Source organism: Artibeus jamaicensis, unplaced genomic scaffold (genome assembly GCF_021234435.1).
Source record: "Artibeus jamaicensis isolate MK-2021 breed Jamaican fruit bat unplaced genomic scaffold, CSHL_Jam_final scaffold_474, whole genome shotgun sequence".
Taxonomy (NCBI): Eukaryota; Metazoa; Chordata; class Mammalia; order Chiroptera; family Phyllostomidae; genus Artibeus; species Artibeus jamaicensis.
In genome coordinates, this window is record NW_026522046.1 from 28,868,943 (window position 1) to 28,886,036 (window position 17,094).

The 17,094-nt window shown below is 37.0% G+C and overlaps 1 protein-coding gene across 1 annotated transcript in view; it reads left to right on the forward strand.

The window, feature by feature from the left end:
* Window positions 1-5,808: 5,808 nt before the first annotated feature.
* The window catches only part of DHX36 (DEAH-box helicase 36), a 36,049-nt gene continuing 24,763 nt past the window's right edge, over window positions 5,809-17,094 (forward strand). Inside the window, exons 1-9 of the mRNA XM_037140035.2 lie at window positions 5,809-6,100; window positions 8,770-8,894; window positions 9,649-9,880; window positions 12,773-12,811; window positions 13,584-13,754; window positions 14,490-14,569; window positions 15,287-15,361; window positions 15,498-15,664; window positions 16,819-16,900. Coding sequence (XP_036995930.2) covers window positions 5,858-6,100; window positions 8,770-8,894; window positions 9,649-9,880; window positions 12,773-12,811; window positions 13,584-13,754; window positions 14,490-14,569; window positions 15,287-15,361; window positions 15,498-15,664; window positions 16,819-16,900 — 1,214 coding nt within the window. The 5' untranslated portion in view covers window positions 5,809-5,857. The remainder of the gene's footprint in view (window positions 6,101-8,769; window positions 8,895-9,648; window positions 9,881-12,772; window positions 12,812-13,583; window positions 13,755-14,489; window positions 14,570-15,286; window positions 15,362-15,497; window positions 15,665-16,818; window positions 16,901-17,094) is intronic.

Here is a 17,094-nt window from a genome sequence, read left to right on the forward strand (position 1 = left end):
CAAAAGGATCTGGTGGGCATTTTTTGGAAGCTTTTCTCAACGTGGTTCTGTAGTATTGCATTTCATAAGTAGTCCTTTAATTTCTCATACTAGTCAGCTTTTTTCATTCATTTACTTATTATACTATTTAATGAATGCCTATTTACATGCTAAATATTGTTCTAGGTAGTTAGAATTATAACTGTGAACAAAAACAAAGGAAATATAAATATATCGTGTGTCTGAACCAAGTGAAAATCAAGAGAACAAAGTCCACACAAAACTTCCCTCACTTGTGACACCAATTGTGTGTTCAGAATGTCCCCCAAACCACTATCAGTTTCAGTAATTCACCAGAAGGACTCACGGAACTCACTGAAAGCTCTATCCTCATGGTGAAGTATTATGGCGAAAGAATACAGGCTGAAATCAACCTGGAGAAGAAACACATCCAGCAGATCTGGAAATACTCTAATTATGAAGCTCCTGTCGTCCTCTTCCTAAGGAGTCATGGGGAGCACCCCTGTCATCAGTGTGCGTGACTATTTCAGCCGTAATCGGAGAGAACACTGGGCTGGGAATCAGAGGCTTAATTTCGATCTCTGATTCTGATTCTGACTCTACCATTGCGTGACCACACTTAAACTCTTCAGAACTCAAGTTTATTTTACAGCAGAATCAGAAAGAGTAAGGAAGACAAGAGCTCAGGTAGATTAGATTCTTACTAAAACTTTTTAGCCACTCTTAGATACTAAATGAAAGCCATGACTCTTTCAGTCTTCCTGTGTTATACGAAAACCTGATTCTTCTCTTCATGTGAAAACAATGACCTTGATGGATTTGGGTAAGAGCAAAGATCTAATATTTTTGAATCAAGAGACCTTAATATTCAGCAATTAAGACCAGGAAAAACCCGGATATGTCTAAAAGACTCCCCAAAGGTACAGCGAGAGAAACCGGTGGAAGAAAGTGACATAAAGGGAAACAGATCAACTTGACATAATTAGAAAAGTAAAATCTCCCAGAATTCCAGGGGCATACAAAGCTTCAATGAGTAATTTTTCTCTTTAGCATAAACACCGGATATAGTGAAATCTATAACCATGAAACCCATAAGCAGGAAATGTGGCAAAAGCTGAGACAGGGAAAAATGCCCTCCACATTCTCCTGATAGTAAGACCTTCATGTTCTACTTCGTATATGCCAAGGATTTCCATTTCTTCCTATCACCCTTCCCCAGGCCACCTTCACTCTCTTCTCTGGAGTTATAATTGTGAAATATTGGGGAATATTGGTTTATGGGTGCAGGGTTGGAAATATGTCCATTTAGTATTTTTATAATATCTCTGGTAAATAGATCAATGAAGTTTTAATGATTGAAAACAGAAGCTTTATAAAGCAAGACAACATAAGTAATGTGCAGACACCTAGTTTTTTTTCTAGCTTTTGTTAAGACTATTTTATTTTTTATAAACTCTATCAGTGATAGTGGTATTCTTTTCTTGGAGGGGCCCCATTCTTTACTTTTTCTATTTCTTGAGTTTCTTGTCCTAACTGTATTAAAATAAAGAAAAAGAAGAGTACCTACTTATAGTAACTGACATAAAATAAGCACTTATTAAATGCTACTTACAGTATTATCACTCCATTTCCAACTTTTGGTTGTCACATGGACTATAGCAAGAGTGACTGTGATGCAACATGAAACGTCTGTGAAACTGTCATAATGGTGGTGTAACATGGCTTTGGAGAGGATCTGAGCTAGCACTTAGAGCAGATTGTACAATATCGCCAATACCACATGCTTTTCTTATAATGTGACCTTGGCTCACCTCCTGCAGTATGGAAAAGCCTAATTGCCTTGTAACCTGATTGGACATCTGTAACTGACTCAACCAATAACGTATAGAGCTCAGGACTTCTGTGGCTAGTTAATAAAAATGCCACCTTGCTCTGTGACACTTGTTCTTGGAACCCAGCTGCTATTCTGTGAGGAGGCTGAAACTATGCCACACACAGAAATGAAACAGAGAGGCTATGTGTAGATGTTCCAGCCCGTGGCCTGACAAAGTTTCAGCTACAAACCAGCATTAACTAGCAGAGGTTTGAAGATGTCTGCAAATGATTCCAGCCCTCAGCTATAAAGACCTCCCATTAGAAAGATGAAAAAGACCTAATAGAGAGTGGAACTTCATAATTACTTGAAAAAAATGAGCTGACAATTTTGTGATGTTCCCTTTATTTCTTTATTGCCTAGCAAGGAGTGAATCCAGGCATTAGACCAGTAATAAACAAAGCAAGAAACGCCTGACATTTTCTTTGCTGATATGAGTGGTATTTTAAGTAAATTTGTGATTTCATTGTAAGTTATAGTTAAGATGAGTCATTCCCTACAAATTCCAATATCTTCAGTCTAATTAAACTTTTCCAGTTTCAGTTCAAAATTTTTATATGACAAGATACTCTATTGCATTATTTAATATGTTCTTCCATATTTTCTGACATAAGAGAAAAATAAATGTTTTCTACATTTTTTCCATTTTTCATCCTTAACAGCTAGACTTTATATTCTATAGAGGTCTAAGATTACTTATATCAACATATTCCCTCCTATCCAAACTCCAAGAGGAAGCATGAATCAATTAAGGGTTCTATTTTCCAAGGGGAACACTAAAAAAATTCCCACCCAGGTCTTCATGAATCTTAAGCCCGTGAAAAATTACATGAGTTGTTTCACAGGGTTGAGGTAAGGAAGATGAAGAATAAGAGATTCCCTGAGACTGGGAAAACTGTGATAGTTTGCCAGTCTCCTGTGGCTCACTCATAGGTGGCTGGACTGGGAGGTGGATGACTGGGAGAGTTAGATGTCAAACACCGTGGGTTTGCAACCAAAAGATTGGTGGGAGGACACTTGAGACCAGTGGAAAGGACAACTTGTAGCTTGCACAATAAGTGGCAGAGCATCGGTTAGAGTAACAATGTCGATTATAATGAATCAGTCCCACCATTTGTTTTCTGGCACTAGATAACCTAAAAATTATTGTGGTTTCAACTGAGGCTGGAAAAAAACCCAAAACCCAATAACAAATGACGCTTTTCTTCTTACCAATATCCTTCTTATCTTTCTTCAAAAATCCCCCTTCTGTGCAGATTTTTACTACAATGACATTTGTGCTAAGTGTCTGCCAAAAGTGATAACCTTAATCAGTGCTGTACTGTATGCTGAAGACATCAGGAAAACTTAGTGATTTTAAATTCATAACTAAGATTCTGCTTAGGATCGAAAAACATGAAATGAAGAAAAATAATTCATCTGAAAAAATAACACTACCTCTCTCTGGGTTTTTCAGGAGGATTGTGTAAAATATGGACTGTCATTATTTTTCCATTGTTGGCACAATAAATTACCACAAACTCAGAATCTTAACTAACACAAATGTATTACTTTACAGTTCTGTAGCATAAGAGTTTGACAAGGGTCTCTGTTTGCATTGTCAGGATACTCCTTTCCCGAGGCCCTAAGGGAGAATCCATTTCCTTTTTCGGTTCTGGAAGCTGCCCGCACTCCTTGGCTCCTAGTCACTTTCCTCCATCTTCAAAGTCAGTAAAAGCTGGTTGAGTTCTCCTATCACATCACTATGAACTTTTCTTCTGCCTTTCTCTTCCACTTTTAAGGGCTCTTATAGCTACGGGGCTCATCCAGATGATCCAGGATACTATCCCCATTTTATGGTCATCTGATTAGCAATTTTAAATTCCCTTGGCCACGTAATGCAACATATTCATAGATTCCAGAAATTAGGATGTGAAATCTTTGGGGGTCATCATTCTCCTAATCACAGATATGAATCAACTAGCCCACTACCTGGCAAATCCTAAGTGAGCAAAAATTAGTAGTTCTTTTCCCCACTTAGTCTCTTTATTACTCTGCTCAGGCTGCCCTAACATAACGCTGCAGGTTTAAGCCTCAGTGACATAAACAACAGAAACTTATTTCTCACAGCTCCGGAGGCTGTGTAATCGAAGATCAAGATGCCTGCTGTTCCTTGTGAGAGCTCCATTCCTGGCTTTGTGACAGCTGCTCTCACATGACCTTTCTTCTGGGGACAGAGAACAAGCTCTGTTTTTTGTTTGTTTGTTTGTTTGTTTGTTTGTTTGTTTTTTCTTTAATGGACACTAATCCTATTGGATTGGGTACCACACTTATGGTCTAATTTAATTACTTCTTTAAGGCTATGTCCCAAATGCCATTACACTGAGAGGTTAGGGTTTCAACACATGAATTTTGAGGGGACACATGTAATCCATAACACTCTCTCACCCAACAGCCCACACTCTTTCCCCCTACCATCTCCAATATGCCTAGCTCTCTTACCTATTGAACAATTCATATATTGTCATATCAGGTGAGCCCAAAGGGTGCTTTCATTGGAACTGTTCATTCCTGTACTCTTAATATTAGCTGAGAACTCCCCAAATGCATCATCTCAGTTTGCTTTCTCTGCACTTGAAACTCATATAACCAACTGCTTTCTAGACATCTCAATTTGTATGTTTCATAGGCTCCTGGAACTCTACATACACAATGTAAACACATTAACTTAACTCTCCCTCCAACCAAAATAATCCTCCTCATCCTACGTTCCTCATTTCAGGATATGGTATTGACTCATTTGATAGACTTTCAAACCTTAAAGTCATCTGACCTTTTCCTCTAATTTTCCATATTAAATGACTCATCAAATCTTAACAATTTTATCTCCTAATATCTCTTAATTCCAGTCTTTCCCATATCCCATCTTGATCTGTCATCCCATTTGCCACCCTATATCACAAGCTGGTAACTAGTGTCTCTCCGTCCACTCTTGCCACCTCCATTCCTTTCTACTCACAGGAGCCAAAGGGTGGCTCTGCTTTTAGGCAGATAAGCAATTTCAGGAAACCAAATGCCTCTCTTACAATATTTTTTAGTATGCTGAACCCCTTTCCAGCATATAGCATTTCCCTTTCTTGTCTCGCTGCAGACTAATTTCTTTAACCTTTATCTTCTCAAGATGGTACACAATTGAAAGCCCACGTCCTGCTTGTCTTATCAGTGAGTATCCCTAGTGCGTTTAAATCAGTTACATCTGTAAATAAACTGATATACCCCGGTGAACATCCAACCTGTGTGGCTTAGTCCCTTGTTTGATCACAGCTGGACATTTAGTGACCTAGTCAATCAACAATGGATAATTTCATATGAACGTATAACTCTTCAACTGATGTTTTATTTAATTGCCTAACTGCTGTGCACTGAATTTGACTAGACATGCTCATCTTACGCTGTTGGCTAAAGGTAGTAGCAAATAGTGATAATTTGAAAAAGGCAGGGACATTGTTTTACTTAATTAAATATTTGAAACTTGCACCAGTCTGTTTCCAAGCCGTACCACTAGAAAAAAAATATGATAAATTCATTTCTTTAGGGACTTTTAGGAGAGAATGCTTCATCCTATAGGTTCTTTTATTCTGTCTACAGGTTCTTTTATTGTGTCTGTATTTACTAATTGAACGCAGACTCTGGATTTTAACAGTAAGAAAGTAGAACCCATTTCTTTACATGCTGGGGATAGGAAAATAAAACTTGTGGGCTTCCGCCCGCTTCCCCACACAACGCACATAGGTAGACAACAAAGGGAACATCCAGCAGACTTCAATTTTAGCAGATCTCCCGTTTGCCGGTGACGCCACCAGAAATGGCTCCTTGTGACGCTCTGGGATCCTCCCTCGCGCTCAGGGCGCCGGAAGCAAAGCGGAAGTGGTCCTACATTCGCTTCCGGTCCCGTCGCCATTTCTATCGGTTACAGGTTCTCATGCCTTGTAGTGCGCTGGGACAATGAGCTATGACTACCATCAGAACTGGGGCCGCGATGGTGGGCCCCGAAGCTCCGGCGGGAGCTGTGGAGGAAGTCACGGAGGTGGCCACGGAGGGAACCGAGGCTCCGGAGGCGGCGGCGGCGGAGGAGGGGGTGGTCGAGGAGGCCGGGGCCGACATCCCGGACACCTGAAAGGCCGCGAAATCGGCTTGTGGTACGCGAAGAAACAGGGGCAGAAGAACAAGGAAGCCGAGAGGCAGGAGGTAACCCGAGATTCGATCATGCAAGGGCTTCTCATTTCTCTCTTGCCTCCCCTGGTTTTATTCTTCTTTCTTGGTTTTTTAACTGGTGCGCTTTGTGTAGTTAACATGAAGTGCAAAGGTATTATGCTAAAGCTTCCTGCAGAAGATACTGTATGGTAGATACAGTAGACGTTAGCCATGCGCCTCTTACCTGAAGCTGTTAGGATATTTGTAGGCTGAATACTTTGCTTAAGGTCGAGGGAACTGTGGACAAAGCAAATGTTAATTCCAGCTTCCGACCGAAAATAAATTCGGTGTGGGGTGACATTACCATTGTATCTTTGGCAGACCTTTCCCTTAAAATAATTTTGGCCATTTTTATTGAAAATTTTTGCCCGATGGAGTCTAAACCAGCGATCTTCTGCATTAGATACAGGGTTTCCGGGAACAAAAACTGCCAAGCACTGTTTGCGTGTAGAGCGTTCAGAGTAGACCAGCTTTTGTTTTAACTTTTAAAACAACCACAAACCCACAGTAACTTTCCAGGAACTCCCTATCGAATTCCATTTACTTGTTTTACACGAGCTCTTACGTCGTTATGGGGAATTCAAGAAACTTACAGTCTTAATTGGGGAAATAAGACTTTAACGGATGAGAAGTTAAGTAAATCCGGAATAATTCTTCATTGTTATTTCCACCTGAAACCAATTGTGTGATGCATCATATGGAACTTTTGATTTCCAGTCTTCGCAGATCTCCATTTTAGTAAATGCCACTACAGTTTATTCACTTGCCAAGGCCAAAATGGGATTTATCTGTGATTCTTCTCTTTTATTTCAGCAAATTTGTCCTGCCTACTTTATGTATCCCAGTCGAACCACAGCCATTACCATAGGTTGAGCCATTTTGTTTTTTGTTCCTGGCCTCCTTCCTGGTCTTCTAGCTTCCACTAGTTGTCCTTTGTAGAGCCACACTCATGGTGATCTTTTAAAAGCAAAAAGTAAGTCTTCTCATTCTCTAGCTCTCAGCTGGAGATTAGAAGCAAGTTTCCATCTGACTCAATCTAATTCATTTCGGTGGCATCCTCACATGTGTTCCAGAGACCTTGGAAATCTAGCCTCAATATACCAGGTCTCCCTCTACGTACTGGTCTTTTGGAGCTCATTCAGCAATCTGATGTAATTATGACTTTTGTAAACATACTGTTATTTTTGCTTTTTTTCTTACCATTCTCATACCATTCCACTCTCTAAAATGTCTCCGTTTTCCATATCTACATATGAGCATTATTTAATAATTAGCTCATCCTGCCTTTGATTACTTTTAGCCATTTGCATAAGTTTTACTTTTTTAAGTACTTTCTGTGTTTACCAGGTGAATGTATTATAATGATACTCTTACTCTTTCAACAGATATTTACTGAGGATCTAATATGTTTGAGATAATATCTTAGGCACTGTGTTAATATGGCAGATAACCTTACCTTACAGAGGTTCTTACCTTACTGAGATAGTGGTGTATTAGATGTTATAGATGGTTAGAATACAATGTTAAAGCATTACAATAAAGAGAGTGTGGGCTGTTACCTAACTCCAGGAGGATCAGGAAGATTTCAAGAGGATATAACCCTTCAGCTGAAACTTGAAAGATAGCAGAATATGTATGTATTTGGGATTTGAGGTTTGGAGCGGGATTTTCAGGCAGAGGTAAAGGCCAGGAAGAGCGTGGTTGTGGAGTGTGGTGAGGTGTGGAGGGTAGAAGTAGACGGTGGCTTTCAAACTTGTTGGTCACTTCTCACATAAGGGAATGCACACACACACACACAGTATGTGTGTGTGTGTCAAGTACATGTGTATATTTTATCCTCACCCAAAGATATGTTTATTGGAGGGAGGGAGAGAGAGAGAGAAAGAAACATAGATGTGAGTTACGTTGAGCAGGTGCCTCTCATACATGCCTGACTTGGAATTAAAACCTACAACCTTAGGCATGTGCTTCAACTGGGGATTGAACCCCCACCCTAGGTATATGCCCTGACTGGAAATCGAGCCTGCAGACTTTTGGCACATGGGGTGATGCTTCCACCAACTGAGCCACTCGGCCAGGGCTGGTGTGGTTTTTTAAATCATTCTCATTCTGTGAAGAAACTGAATCATTTGCCATATATTACTGTCACCTTTGTGAACAGTGATCATTTCGTTTTCTCTCAGCTCAGCCTTCTTCCCAATTTATTCCTCTTTTTAGTGTAAGAGGTTTAAAAGGCTCTTAAAATGCTCATTGCAGCCAAAGTAGTATTTCCAGTTTTTAACATAGTTTTTTTTTTTTTAAACAGAGTGTTTGGTTTCTTTAACTTTAATTGTGGGTATCTGAAAATTTAAGAGAACAAAATCATAAAATGTGAGGGTAGGAGGTAAGGGAAACCAAAGTTCTAGGAAGGAAGATAAATATCTTTTTTTTGACAGTTACATTACAGCTAATTATATACATATATGGTAGAAAAAAGGTCTTGAGGGATATGAATGAAAATATTAGCACTAGATCTAGGAATTGGGTAAGAGGGCAAGTGTGGGGAAACTTAACTTTCTTTTTTATATGTTTGTTGAACATGTATTTACCTTTATTTTTTTGTCTGATAATTTCGCACGTGCCTTCTCATGTTGATGGGGATGCCTTTTCTTTGCATGGAATAGAGAGCCGTGGTGCACATGGACGAACACCGAGAAGAGCAGATCGTGCAGCTCCTGCACTCTGTCCAAGCTAAGAATGAGAAGGATTCGGAGTCACAGATATCCTGGTTTGCTCCTGAGGATCATGGGTAAAACAAAAGTATTCTTTTAAAAGATGGGCAAAGAGTGACTCTTACTTCATAGCATTGGCTAGAAGAAAAATGATCATAAAAATTACATCTTTAGACTTATTTTACTAAGTGAAATTTAGCCTTAAAGTATTTTTTTTCCTTATGTAGATGGAGCAAATTTGTTGAAAGGGTAAAAATTAGATGGCATATTCATTCCTACAGAAGAGCTAAATGATGGGAATAGTTTATCTGCATATGAGATTTGTTAAGTTATTATTTATTGTTTTTCATCCCCATCATCTTTGTAGTTCCAAAATTCTTATTTGGGGGAGACCTGCAAGAAGTTATATTGGGGCAGTTTTAAGAAAATCACAGTAACTGCATCGTTTAGAGAGAACTAGTAAAAGTTTTTCTGGGACTGTGTAAGGTAGCATCTCATTTAGTGCTCAGAAAAGGTAGCAGGAAGAAATGAAGTTGTAAAATACAACAAGGCTCATAAAAACACGCCATTGCAAAGGAGGAGTGACTTGTGTGAATTTAAAAGTATTTTAATTACTATGGGGAATAACTTACCTGGCATTATCTATTTGGAAGGAGGAAAAATTTTAGTGTATTTTAAGAATGCAAGTGTTTTAATAATTGCTCTACTAAAGAGAAAAAAAGAAAAGCTTTTGATTTTGGTGATTTTGGAAATAATTCAACAGCATATTGTTCTGTTTCAGGGCTTGTGTGGGTATTTAACCCTTTGTCCTTTTTTTTTTGGTCAAAATAGATACGGTACTGAAGCTCCTGCTGAAAACAAACCACACTCAGAGAAGAAGTTTGAGGATCAGGAAAAAAAATTGATAAATCAAGAAAAGAGGACATTTAGAATCAGGGACAAATATATTGACCGAGATTCTGAGTATCTCTTGCAAGAAAATAAACCAGATGTCACTGTAGACCAACAGTTATTGGAAGATTTACAAAAGAAAAAAACTGACCCTCGGTATATTGAAATGCAGGTAATGGGAAGCAAGATACGGGAAAAATTTTTGCTTGTCTTCTCAAACTTCTAAACTATATTTATGGTTAGCACTAGTTTCATGGAATAGATCAGTGAGATTCCTCAACAGGCCTTCCTCAGAGAATTTTTTCCCTCCCATAAAATAGAGAAAAGCAACAGGACTGGAATAACACATAGCCTACAGCAGCCTATCTCATCCGTGGTAGTTTATATGGTGAGGAGAAGAAGTATTTGAAAATGGTGATTCAAATGAAAAAATCACTCTTAAAAGTTTAACTTTTCTAGGCCAGTTTAGGGAGATATCATAAAAGACAAGGTAATTAGAATTCTGAAGTTTCTTTTTAATCCTTTTACTGATGGTAATGTTAAATGCCTCAAGTTACATGATTTGCTTATGTTCAACATTTTAAAGATAGGACTGTGACAAGAACTGAAATTGGCTGTTCTCTCTAAAATTGTCCTGACCTTTTTTTTTTTTCCCCAGTACTTTCTTTTCTTGTTAGGCAGGATGTTTTAAGGTCCTTCCTACTTAAACATAAAGTTGTATGCTTTGTGGATGTTCTAGAGATAGATGTAAAAAAATGTTCTTACTTGTGTGGGGTTTTTTTTTTTAAGGTGAAAATTCTGAGGGCCATATCTTTAATATGTACATACTGCTGTTTTAGACAAAGGCAGAATATCAGTCACATTTCCTGTGGAAAAGAAAGGGTACACTCACAGTTGCTGATGAAGATCGGATATCCTGTTCAGAACAGGTAGCTGAGGTTGTCGAGGAGCCAAATTGTGTAGTGTTTTTTATTCCTATTGAGTGAAAATGTAAGGACAGAGGAGAGTTCAAGTGAATTCATTCATCACATGGTTGAGAGTAGAACTTTTATTGCCTTAGGAACAAGGAGAATTAGCTACTCTCTACTTACTTTGTATAGGGGACAGAACTCAAATGTTTAAAGTAGTACAAGAGAAAGTAGTACATTTGTTGTAAAAGCTTTACATGTACTACATCATTAAATCTCCCAATAGCCCTGTGTGGGATTCTACTTGTTTAGAGAAAGTGACCTGAGGTGCATAGCTAGAAACAGAATCCGGTCTGAAATTCAGATGTGTTTAAAACACATCTGAGTTCAACTCTTTAATTCTTCTTGGTGTGATATGCTATATTTTTATTTATTTCACGATTTATTTACTAAACACCAATTTTCCATTTGCTTGCATGCCTGTCATTGTGCTGTGTTGTCCAAAGGCTCATAAGACACTCCTTGACCTCAGTTTATATTCCCATCACCTCATCTCAGGGTTACAGCTAGAAATTAGGAAATAGAAGGTGTACTTGCTTTGAGACAGAACACTGGGTTATAATTCTCTCTTTAGCAGTGTTTATGTATATAGAAGTCAAATATGTTTAATGCTAGTTTCAAATTTCACAAGATGGCTTGTATATACTAATAAGATGGCTGCATTTAACTACTTGGGATACTACTATTTTTAGAAATTATTCAGAATTTTTAAAAAATATATAAATTATAATCAAAGGAATTACAAAGAAAAGTATGGTGACTTGTTATCTCAAAGCACTAGACATTATTGAAGTCACATACCGACTCAGTTTTCCAGCACTGGAACCACTCACCTGACCATGACAAGCAGGGCATGTGCAGCGTGGTCAGTGATAATGCTGGATGTTGTGTATTTGAACATGGCAAAGAGAGTAGATCTTCAAGTTTTCATCACGAGAAAAAACGTTTGTAACTATGTACAGTGATGGATATCAGATTTATTGTGATTATCTTACAATATATACAGATAACGGATTATTATGTTGTACTCCTGAAACTAATACAAAGTTGTATGTCAACTGTTATCTCAATAAAATAGTATTAGGGGACTTTAACACTTTCTCCATCCTGACAAATCAAGTAGGCAAAAATTAACAAGGATGATGTTTCATGAAATTAAAAAGTAAGCATGGCAATAATATACTAGATTACCTCGGATTGTTGTAATTTTGCAGATTTTCTTTTCAATAAATAGGGCTTGTCATAATCGGTCAATTTTTTTATACCACTGAAGGTTCTCATGTGATATATACCTAGTTCATTGTAAACCATAGTGCTGCTGCTTAGTGTATGTCATTTTTATATAGTGAAGGCATGGGGATCCATAAAAGTTTTCAAAACTAGAAAGAAATTATCACATAAAAGTTACAGAAAAGAATCCATCATTCCTCTCCTTTGTGTTCTAATTGTAATTCATCAAAATCTTGTTGAGTAGCTTATATGTGTCAGAAACAGCTACTTGTTTTTTATGTAAAGATTTTTCATTCAAATCTGTGGTAGCCCAGAGATAAAACCTTGAGACTCCAAGTTTGACTTAAGATTACAGTTCTTAAATGACAGTACCACATTTTATAATTGCTGAGACTGTTTTAAGCTTTTATACTCAAAGACAAGTACTCAGGAATAATCTTTCAATATATTCCAGTGCTTAGCGCATTAATAAATGGTGTGGATCTATGCATAGGAAAAGAATCTGACATAAAAATCAAATCTGAGATGAATATGTAAAAGAAAGAAAAAATATAAAAGTAACATAGAGCCTGAAAGAATGCTATTAGTCGATAGATTTCATTGTCAATAACTCCAAGAAGGCCTCTCCACTCTGTTGGATGTAATAGAATTTTACTTTTCAATATTTCGAAAACAAAGGGATAACAGTTAAATTTTGTTGTTGTTGTTTTTGTTTTTAGTAAAATCTTTTTTGAGTCCTAATGTTTCCCATAAGCTGTGGGGGAATAAAAATACTTTTGTATTCTAGCATATTGATATATTTTGATGTATTAGGTTATAATTTCTGTTTTTTGGTGAAAATTTGTAACATTTTGTTTTAATTTTAGCATTTCAGGGAAAAGCTGCCTTCATTTGGAATGCAAAAGGTAAATGATTATGCACTGTCTGATTTGCAAAATACTTAAAAGTACAAGTTTTTTTTTTTTTTTTGTACGAAGGGTTACACTAAGAGATGTAAATTAATGAACCGTTTTCTAAAGGATTTTCTTGGAAGTTCATTTTATTCTTTTGAATTGTTGAAAAACAAAAATAAAAAATGGTTGTGAAATGATATCTGAAGTTTGCTCATATTATGCCCATAATTGAAATCTTTAGAGTTTAAAAACTAATTTTCTCAAAATGTTTTTTGGTAACTTAGATGTTCAAAATCTTTAATTGTTTGAAAGAAATGTCTTTATACTCTTATTTTAAAACAATATATAACTTATTCTACAGACATATTTATGAATATTTATGTCTAAAGCCATACTTATGAGTTATTATATAAATCCTTAATGTCTTTAGTAGTTATTTAGGTATTGGGGATATTTGCCTTATACTCAATAATCCCTCATCAACATTGTTTTTAATTAATTTTAATTCTTATGCCTGGAATTTACAAACCATTCCTTTCTTGTTTTTACCAGTGTATTTTTATTTAACGCTGCCTTGGCTCTGTTTTTTTAATAATTTAGTGCTTCTTAGCTCTTGCAAACTGGTAGATCCAGATACCCAAACTACCAGCACTCTACATAACAAAATTTAAAAAGCTTTAGTGTTTGTTAGAAGCAGTTAACTTCAGTTTCATAGAATTTCAGTAACTGTCTTTTTAGACTTTAACATGCGATGTCGTTCACTTATTTTTTCCTTTTGTAATAGGAATTGGTAAATATGATTGATAATAACCAGGTGACGGTAATTAGTGGTGAAACTGGCTGTGGAAAAACCACTCAGGTTACCCAGTTCATTTTGGATAATTACATTGAAAGAGGCAAAGGATCTGCGTGCAGGATAGTTTGTACTCAGCCCAGAAGAATCAGCGCCATTTCAGTAAGTTACCTCTCACTTTCGAAATGAAGTCCTTCATTTTATTTTTCATTTTCCTTTAGGGTAATGTTGATAATAGCTTAAAAAATTTTTTTCTGAAATCTCCTGGTTTTGAATAGTCCAATAAGTAGTATAAAGTGAAATAATGGTGTATATGGGATATATTGATTGTGAAGTTTTAGTTTTGAAGTATTATTTCTTAAAAATTAATCATGTCATTTTCTGTTTCTAACCGTCTGTCACAAGATGACTGTTGGGACTTTCAGTTACTCAAATCAGTGTCGATTATAACATTTCATCTATCCAGAGCTTGCTTTTGGCAGCCATAACTTTGAGAACACAATCCGATATTAAGATACTAGGAATTAAGAAACACCAATCTCTAATGAAAAGAAACAAACAAAAAGAATATAATAATATATATTTACTCTCAAATTCCACGCAAGTTTTGTATGAAAGGAGAGAAAATAATGAGAGGATGGCTATAGAAAGACATTTTAAAAATAGTGATGAGAGAGGACTTGACCTTGGAGAGCTTAAGAGGAAATGAAAAGTAAACACAAGCAGTCTGCAGCGCCTAAGGGACTCACACAGCATTAGCTCAGATTTTAATACCTCTTTTTAACTCTGGAAAATCAGATGAACAGTCTTTTAGCAATTAGCAATCACAGATTTTCACGGATTTTCAGAATACTTGTACGAAAGGAAATCGCATTTGTAACTGTATTTTAATTAAAGGTTGCAGAGAGAGTGGCTGCAGAAAGGGCAGAATCTTGTGGCAGTGGTAATAGTACTGGATACCAAATTCGTCTCCAGAGGTAAAGAATGTTCAATTCTTGTTTACAAGTAGATTTTAGTAAAAATTTGAAGCTGGAGATTAAAAAAAAAGATTTTGCCCATTTTTCTGCTGATTATTACTATTAATTAACATTTAAAGTAATAAACATAGGCGGCTTGTGACCCACAGTCATTTTTTAACCCAAATTCAGAATTGGATTGCCATTTTAATGTCTTCTGTATTGCGGAATCATTAGAAACATAACTCAGTTCCGATCAGATATCAGTAGACCATCACTTGCCCTGAAAGGAGTTGCTGTCCTGTATGTGGGTACCACCACCCAGCCCCTGATCAGCTTTATTGAACTCGTCATCTTTAACCCTCTACCCCACTTCACTGTATTTCTTAGTTCTTCTCTAGAGGCCAAGGTTCTATTTACCTTTTTAAATCAACTGGCTTTCCAATTACTGAACACAAGTTTGGGCCATAGGTAATGGGTCATTTTCTGAATGTGAATGGTTATGCCTTAAAAAAGAAATTATTAATGTTATGACAACAAAAGTAATGTATGATGAACTTGAATGTAGTGTTTCTTATTACCCTATCATGGTAGGCATTCCTATAACTAAGAAATAAAGCGTGTAGACATTAAAACTAAATGTTTCTTAAATCGAAGTTTTTCTTTTAAATGGTTGTGGAACTTAGTATTTTACTAGTAAAGAAAACCAAGTGTCGTTAACTTGTCTTTCATTCACAGCCGGTTGCCAAGGAAACAGGGTTCTATCTTATACTGTACAACAGGAATCATTCTTCAGTGGCTCCAGTCAGACCCGTGAGTTTATTTAAATTCAGGACATTTAGTTAAGCCTGATCAAAAGATGTAGTTATTAAATTGGATGTTACTGATTTTTGGTTCCATTTTTAATTTTTGTACTGAGTTACCCACTTGACCACGCTTCTGCTTTTAGACATTTGTCCAGTGTCAGCCACATCGTGCTCGATGAAATCCATGAGAGAAATCTGCAGTCGGACGTCCTCATGACTGTCGTTAAAGATCTTCTCAGTTACCGACCTGACCTGAAGGTCATACTGATGAGTGCGACTCTGAATGCTGAGAAATTTTCGGAATATTTTGGTGAGTGAAATTTATGATTATTACTTTAGATAATTAACTTGGCATCAATGAAAGCAAACCACAAATGTTAATAACTTTATAAACTTTTCGTGATTCTTTTGTGGCTTTTATGTACTGTCATAGGCTAGAGTGGCAGTTTGCTAATAACATCAATACTAGCGACAGTCTATGAAATGCCTTCAGTATGCCAGGCAGTAAGTATATTTGGCACTTCATTAATTCTCATAACGCGTTGTGAGGTACGTGCTGTTATTTCCATGTTTACAGATGGAAAAGCGGCCCCAGCACAGTTAAGTAGCTTACCCAAGGTTGTCTAATTAACAGAAGGTCAGGAGGATTTGAAACTAAGTTTGACTAGCTGCAAAGTTATTGTTTTAAAATTGTGACTCCCTCCTGCTTGAATTGGGGAAGGTGGGGAAAAGGAAGGAGTTAAGATGGAGTAGAGCCGTATTTAATACATGTTCTTGTATTTAGCCAGGCTGACTCTCAAGCCTTGTGAGATTGGTTTGGGTGGATTATGTGTTTTTTGTTAGGTGTCCAGAACCACACTGACTTCCTCAGACTTAGGAAGGTCAGAGGCTGAGCTGTGACGCCACCTCAGATGTGACCTCTGCCACGCCGTTGTCCTTGGCTTACAGCGTGTGCTGTTTGTTTGGTGCAGAATATGAATAACATTTAAAAAGTTCTGAGAATCTTTTTTTTAACCAATGATTTAAAAATAGTAAGTGACAATGTAGTATTTGGTTTGGTCTTGTTTTAACTACTTGTTTCTCCTCCTAACCCTGTGTGCCACGGGGGGGGGCAGTGCTCAGTAAAGCGGGGTCTGGTGCCACCGCCCTGGCTGATGAAGAGAAAGTAGACTTCAAACTAAGGGTTTTGTGTTCCAGTTAAAATTCTTTATCCTTCGGTATGCTGCGTTACTTTAGAACTGTCAGGTACATGTACATGTTCCAGTAGCAGTAAGAAGTGGCTGAGTGAAGACTGGACTGCTGCTTTTTATGGAACTAGGTAACGGGAACAAACAGGATTGAGCTGTAAAAGTTCAGGACGATTTTCTGAAGTTGAAAAAAGGAACAGACTGATTGTTCTATTTACACTGTTTATTTTTACTTTGAAAATTTGAGTACAGACTTGTATTTTGTTTACCATAATAGGTAACTGTCCAATGATACACATACCTGGTTTTACTTTTCCGGTTGTGGAGTATCTTTTGGAAGATATAATTGAAAAAATAAGGTAAGTGAATATTAGGAAATAAAGAAGATTAAAAATACTAATGTCACCTTTTCTGTCAGACTTTAATTCAGAAACTCACCATAACCATTTTCTTCTAAAACATTGTGTTTTCTTAAATCAGGGATTCCCAAATGCAAATTAAAATGACCCTCAGCCTTTTAAAACCCAGATGGCATGATCACACCCCATGCCTC